This window comes from Pyxicephalus adspersus, chromosome 2, assembly GCF_032062135.1.
Source record: "Pyxicephalus adspersus chromosome 2, UCB_Pads_2.0, whole genome shotgun sequence".
NCBI classification, from domain to species: Eukaryota; Metazoa; Chordata; class Amphibia; order Anura; family Pyxicephalidae; genus Pyxicephalus; species Pyxicephalus adspersus.
In genome coordinates this window covers 26,969,932-26,977,502 of record NC_092859.1, presented here as the reverse complement: position 1 = coordinate 26,977,502, position 7,571 = coordinate 26,969,932, and the positions used below count along the sequence as shown (strand labels likewise).

General features: G+C 39.4%; 1 protein-coding gene across 1 annotated transcript in view; it reads right to left on the bottom strand.

Moving 5' to 3' along the window:
- LOC140322383 (vimentin-like) overlaps positions 1 to 7,571 on the bottom strand; it is a 63,272-nt gene that overhangs the window by 34,796 nt on the left and 20,905 nt on the right. Inside the window, exon 7 of the mRNA XM_072398957.1 lies at positions 2,604 to 2,729. Within this exon, the coding sequence (XP_072255058.1) occupies positions 2,604 to 2,729 (126 nt within the window). The remainder of the gene's footprint in view (positions 1 to 2,603; positions 2,730 to 7,571) is intronic.

Genomic DNA, 7,571 nt, shown 5'->3' with positions numbered 1-7,571 from the left:
ATGCCCAAACACTAATCATTTAGTTATTAGCCATGACATTTTTATAAGAGGAAAAACCACCGTACCAAAAGATCCAATTGCCATGGAATTTTATGGCTATCACACAAACTTTGTATGCTAGCCATGACAATCTCCCTTACATATTAAGCATTATACATTCATCCTCTAGGCCATGTTCCACCAATTATGTGGTTACAAATGTAGCCGTTTGCAGACTTTGTAAGTTACATAGCTATTCTGCTACTTACAGTAAAACCAGATAATTGTTTTGCTTTGGGGTACTAAAATGACAGGTTCACGTTTTTTTCCTAATTTGTGTAATTGCTGGCAAGTGGATTCCTATGCTAGCTTCTTGGATTACAATGATTATACAGTGAATTTATAAATATATGTGTCAATATTTAATGATCATAGATGTATCAGGTGTAAACAAGAAAAATACATTATTGAGTTAGACAAAAACACACACCCAAATCATGCATCCTCAGAATCCAAATTTGCAGTTGATTTAAACGAAGGCAAAAATGCTTAAAAGCATGATCCAATGCTCCAACAGAAACAGGTGTTTACTAGGGTGATCTACATGCAAAAGTTATCAAGGTATGTCTGTGTGCTGATACAGAGTGTGAGAGGCAGTGCTGTGAGCTGAGAAATTTCTTGTCCAAGCAAAGTTTACAATTCTGCTGTCATGATGTTATTTCACACAGATGTCTGCTATACTTAATAATTGTTTAAGGTTTGAGGGGATTAAAGGAGTTGTATGAGAACTGTGTATGGCACATTAGAGATAAGCAGGGTAACTGTGCTCAGCCCTAGACAGATCCATTCCTGTCATCAATACACTGGGCCCCCTTTTTTTGGTTTCTGGCAATGATTGTTGCCTCCGGTACTCTAGAAATAGATCTTTTGAAGTCCCCATAATGATTTTACAGGGGTAAGAAGAGGAATTACACAGGACAAAAAAAGGTACATTTAGGAAAATACTATAGGACACTACACAGGGGAAGGAGAGGGAGGTTTGAGGATACTTTTGAAGGTCTAGGGAGGAAAGGGTTAAATAATGCAGAATAAAATAGGGGGGAGGGGTCTATCTGTCCTGCTACAGCTTCTATTATGTGTCACACTGTGAGAAGCTCATGTTGGAAGGTGGCGGACACATTAAGGACATTTTTCTTTCTGTGTATCAGGCCTGTCATACAGTAATAATTTTTATCTTGCACCACCAACAGCAAAAAGTGTGGCCCAGAGGTTACAAAGAAAACTAATTAGCAATAACTAACTTTCTCATTTTGCAGCATTATCCTCCAGTATCACTTCTGGCAAGAATTGCATAAGTTATGGCCAAAAACCTTGAATTTGATGTTGTGAGTGCTCGCATTTCTGACATTTCAACAACCTCAATAACAAACGGCCTCTTGGACAATTCCCTCTTCTTCATAGATCAAAGCAGCAGCGGTCTCCCCAAAGGAGCTGCTGCTGGAACATTGTGTGCTGATCTCCAAGAACATCTTGCGCATTCAATTCGCTCTCGATTAAAAAGCTTTCCTCCTAAATTAACTAGTTAAGGGATCTGATTTGCAGACAGCTGAGCTTGATGTATTTTCCCTTCAAATCTTTATTTCTCCATGAAGGTCAAAGGAGCCTAAATAATTCTGAGCTGAGGACTGTGCTAACGAAGTTTGGGGCATTTTTCTAAGCCCACCAAGGTGATGGCCCACCAAGGGGCTGTAGTAGAGCTATGGTAAGACCCTAATAATTCCTCTTTCTAGCAATCTAAAATTGTCAAGACAGATTGGGCCTGATTTATTAAAGTTCCCCAAGGCCGGAGAAGGTTCCATTTTTATCAGTAAAGCTGGGTGATCCAGCAGACCTGGAATAGATTTCTTCAAAGTAATGTTAAAAATCCTGACCCAGATCCATTCCAGGTTTGCTGGATCATCAGCTTCACTAATGGAAGTGTATTCTCTCCAGCCTTGGAGAGCTTTAATAAATGAGGCCCATTGTGTCAGCCAAGACAGAGATATAGTATAGTCAAATGAGGCTCCCAGCTACACTGCTACCACACTCTCACATCAAGGATTCTAAAAGTTAATGTAACGATTACCTTGCTTCTTGAATCAGTCCCATGGCTCAATGCCGATTTTTTTTCTTGGTCACATGATCTTTGTTAAAGTTGAGAATCATCCAGTAAGTGTGTTTCTTAAATATTCATCCTATGCAGTGTTCACATGACTATTGCATAGGATTTTGGACTGGCCAAGATGGCAGCCTGCAGAAAATGTTTTTGCAGAAAACATTTTATTTAATTTCTTGTTATTTATTTGGGACAGGACAGGAGTAACAATTTGAATGGGACACAGAGAGAAAGCACCTAGTTGAATATTACTCACATTGAAGGTGCATGGTGCATTACATTCCAGCTATCCTCATTCCTTAACCCTGGCTATCCCTAGCTATAAGAGCTTACCCAACCCTGTTTAGATTGAACCCTCTGTTCAACAGAAACAATAAAATCTTGACATTAGTTATGTCTTATGTAATGAGCATTGGGAGCCAAAAGCCTTGCAGCAGTCACATTTGTATTGCAATTGCAGAGTTCTTACCTTTTTCTCCAAAACTGTCACCTCAGACGTTAATTCTTCCACCCTTTGGTATAAATGCTGGTTATCCTCTTGTGCCTGTCCAAGCAGGATCTGATCATTATTCAGTCGCATTTGTAACTCCAGGAGCTGCCGGATGAAATATAGAATTATTAGGAACGCTGTGGGGTTTGTTGGCCAGGCCTTGGCCACAAAGATCCAACAACTGATCTCTTTCAGAGCTTTGAGAGCTAGACAAAGACAAAAGTTGGATGTCTGAGAATAATCAATGCTACAATCCTTTACATCTTCTACAATTATATAATCCTGTTCATATAAATATATAGACTTTCAGAAATCATTTGTAATTTCTGGGATACTTCTAAAAGACCAGAATGAGTTTCTTTGGAGAACCAAGCCATTTACTCTTCAGTTTTTTTAAATGGGAAGAGGTGAAGTATCTTGTGTGCACCTTCAGTGTTAGCCAGTTTTTAATCCAAGATTGAGCAAATATCTCTACTTTTTCTTTTACCATCTATGGCCACCCTCGAAACTCAGATAATGTATTTGTGCACTCCAGACACTATCGGTCATTCCTTTTTCAGTGCTATCATAGAACAAACTAATTCCAACTCAACTAGAAGATCTTTTGCCCTACTAGATATTTAATATATAGCTTATTATAATCAGCCCCTTACTAACCTATTATATACATACATATATATTATACATACATATATTGCCGATACAGATATGTCAAAAAAAGAAATCACAGTCATTTAGAGTACATCGGCCCCTGTGAGAACTTACAATCTATGTCTCATTATATGTCAATGCCCCCACTTCATGCAGACTGTGATATAGGCAAAGATCAGATAACCTTCCAGATACGTCTTTACAGAAAAAAACGGTCACAAGGAACACACAGAAAGAAGAACTCCACTGAACCCACAACAAATCTTTTAAATGATAATGGCAAGTGAAAAAGGAAAAAATACAAATCTGAGCCAAGTCTGGCAGTGTGTTTACTTGTCGGCAAGTCAACTCTTTGATGACTCGGATAAAACATGGCTGGTTTGTGTCACTGCTGGGTTCAGATGGGTTACAGGAGATGTTCCATTAGAGGTTATCAGTCGGTGATAACATGATAGGCGGTCTCACAACATAACACATAACTCAGGGTAACATAAACACATAACAACTTCATACAAACAAACATTTTTGTTGGAACAAAGAAAACCGAATGAGCAGTGACATAATGGTGAGGTGTCAAAGGTAACTCAGGGGTTTTATTATTTTTTCTTTAGTTTTCACAGATGTTATTTTAAAACACTTGCAGGCATTTGTATGGATTTTTAAGAGGTTATAAAAGTGCTTGGAACCAGGCCACGTGGCAAAAAAAAGGATACAAAGATCTTTAGAGTTTAAATGGTCCTAAATTTTAAAGATTTTGAGAAATATATATTTTTTCAAAATAATAATTAACACAATACAGAAATGCCAGCCCCACTAAAAGCAGAAAATAATGCAGGTAAAGTAGTTTTCTATGAAATGATCTAATACAATGAGCCCCAGTGACAGCAGAAAGTAATAAGGATAATGATGATGACTGTATGACAACACAGCTTTACATGCTTCATTACCATACCTACCTGGCACAGACATTACCTGCAGTAAGTTCTAAATATCTTGCAAGTCCAATAACATTAAGCTTCCCAGTCCCCATACCTGTGTAAAGCAGCAGTTCCTGGCTCTCTAAAATTTTATCTCCCCACCGGCCATTTCAGATCTGCGGTGAGCGGCAGCATTCTGCCATGGGCTCAACCATAATCCCAAGGAGAGTCTGCGAACCATTGTTTGCATGCAGCTGCAATGGATTGCGGTGCAATTCCCAAAAGCAACATGTTACTTTTAGCTGTGCGGCTGATGTCTGAAACTTTGCACAGCAGCTACCTGAAAATGTGGTTACCAGAAGTGTGGTTTGCTGCTCCTGGGCACACAGCAGCAGTTTGGTGTGCTGCCAACCATGCAATTTCACACCACAGGTTTGGAAGGGCCCTAACTAACTCAGCAGCAACCTTTGATCGCATATCAACGTTATTCAGTTTTTGTACAAAATGACTAATACTCTGGTTGAATCTGAATTTAACACGTATGTAACGGTGACATTCTTCCCACTGGCCAGCAGTGTAAGCGACCTTCTTACCGCTGATGTACTGTAAGCTGTGGATATAGTACCTATAGCAGGGGTTACCTGAAGACCTCAAGGTTATTTCTGTTCTCTCATACTAAAATAAATTGAGAAAGGCAAATCTACAACCTTCTACAAACTGTGGGAACTTAACTTTTTAGTGTGTCTTATGGCCAATAGACTTTATATAAATACATCTACTCTATTTTATAGCACCCGGACCCAGCAAACCTTCCAATGGTTATCATATTGGCGAATTCCAGAATATCAACTTATTTTTGCTTGTTGACTTAGAGTACTAAACACTTGAATGAATACATAATAAAATAAATAATAAGAATATTATATGAAAAGAAGCAAGAAAGTTTCCCCCCCTTTAATTGAATGAATTATATTCTGGCTTTTCCATTACTTTTTTATTTCTCTGGCACTGGGTAGATTTCGTTGGCGATTTTGCTGTTTCACGCTATCACTCTGCAGTCTCTCTCCCCCACTGTGAAGCCATCTGTTGCAGCACCTTGTGATGAGCACAATACCAAGCAGGAGCTGCGTTCAATGCAAATGCGGGTTTTCCCAACTGACGGATGTCATGCATCACATTTATTTTTATGGCGCAAAGCCGCATAAAGATTATATTGTATGCAGTCAGAAAAGAAGAGCACTGGGAGAGGAGAGCAGTAAAGCGCAAGCACTATGCTGCAATATAAAGTTAGAGACCGAGTTTGAATATTTTATGAATAAAAATATCTATCCCTGTAGATGTATCTTTTTGTTAGCATGTTTTATTATTGGAAGTACACATTTATAAAAAGGATTTGCAATAAAATGTACCTAGCCTTATATATATAGTTTATATATGTTATGTAATGTGTCTGTAACCTTTCCAGGTATTTATTACCTCTCATAGAGAATAAGATACTCCCCCTGACAATTCCTTTATATACTTTTCTCTCCAGAAATATAGAGCTATTTTGTTTAGGCATCATTCAGGGTCACCATAATTTGCTGCAGCCTCTCCCCTTTTGAGTTTCTATAAGGTTACAAAATTGCAATCTGATCATTGAGAAAATGGAGACTGTGGAAATACTTAAGCTACGTACACACGCTCAGGGCCGATATCGGACGATAATCTGGCATGTGTATAGCACTTGTCGTTCATCATCGGAATGACCGTCCTGGTGGATCCACAGACGATGGACGGCGAACAATCCTGATGCAAAGGAAGGAGGTGAGCGCACAGCAGGGTGCTGCTCCGTCGTTCTCCCCCTCCCCTCTCCATAGAGCAGAACAGTGCTGTATGTACACCACTCGTTCATGCACCGTGCAGTCCTTAGTCTATACTATAATTGTACTAGTGTATGCGGCTTTGCTCCTGCATGAAGCAGACTAAAGACATGATCTAAGCCTAGATGAAAACACTGGATTACAGATTAAGGATGGTGCATTTTTATTAAATAAAGACTATACTCTTGTAAGAGTATAGAGTAATAAACGTAAGAGACATAAATAGGGAAATTGTTCCCCAATATCAGAGAGGTACACTGTGCTTCAGATGGTTAAATCTTCATCCTTATTAGAAACATTGGCACAGCAAAGCCAAGGGCGCGTGTTGGCAAGATCGGCGCTCTCATCCATTTTCCTGTTCCCTCCCTTTATCGCCTCCATCTATTAAGCAGCAGGAGGGTGCACAATGCAGTTGTACAGTTTATCTACTATATGGAAGGGGCCAACCCTGCTTTGTATGACTCCATCGATCGTACATAACTTAGCTTCATGGGAAATCAGAAGGAGCTAAAATTAGCAGCCTGGCTGTCAGTCTATAGGGAAGGGCTCCTTGTGCTGCTCATACACTGACATATATAAATAATTGACTCTTCTCCAGAGGGGAGCACGACGCAGCCCGTGAACCTATCAAAAGGGTCATTTATATGCCGACCTGTGTAACTGTCACTGTAAAAAGGGTGGGAAGGGCAAAACGCAGCAGAAAAGATTTCAAGTAGAAGTGACATATAAGACGCTGCCTGTGCAATGTATTATCAAAGCAGTTTCTGCTGTTCTTAGCCCTTCCTGTAACAGTTTGTTACCTGTTGATCCTGCCAGTAGGTTATTTTTAACTTTTAATAATAAGGTAACAACAGTGTTCTGAATGATAAGTGTTGTCACCCTGTGTACAGGAAGGTATTAAATGGACATGTATTCTTAGATCTATATTTATAAAGCACCGAATCTGACATTACCGGAAACAGTTCCTGGTAGAGAATCAGTTACTGCTGCTGAAATACATGTACCTGGAAGAATTCCCATCAGGGAATGTCAGATTCACTGCTTTACTTGTCAAACCGAATAAAAGGCCATTTCCAGGGAACACTTTTAATTACAGCGACAGCTTTGCGGTCTTAAACCATCCAAACAGCTGCAGGAAAATATCCTGTTCTTTTTTACAGTTCCGTGCAAATGATCAAGTTTTCTTTGCAAAGTCAACTATCACCATATACAATAAGTTGGGTGAATCCCTTGCAAAGTGATGATTCACCTTAATAGGTGAACGGGCTAATTTTATTTTGCAAATCAGCCCCAAGATGTCTCCATATAGGGGCCTTTAAATCCAAATTACTATTGTTGTACAGGCAGAGATTCTCCCCAGGTTGAGGCATACACCATAAGTAGCTGGAAGCCTGGTCTAGCTATATCAAGGTGACCTAAATGCTTTCAGTTGTTTTTTTCTCCAGTGGGATGGATCTGTCTCTCTTAAGTCATTGTTCAGCGACTCCCTGGACTGAGATAACAACTCACAGATGAAT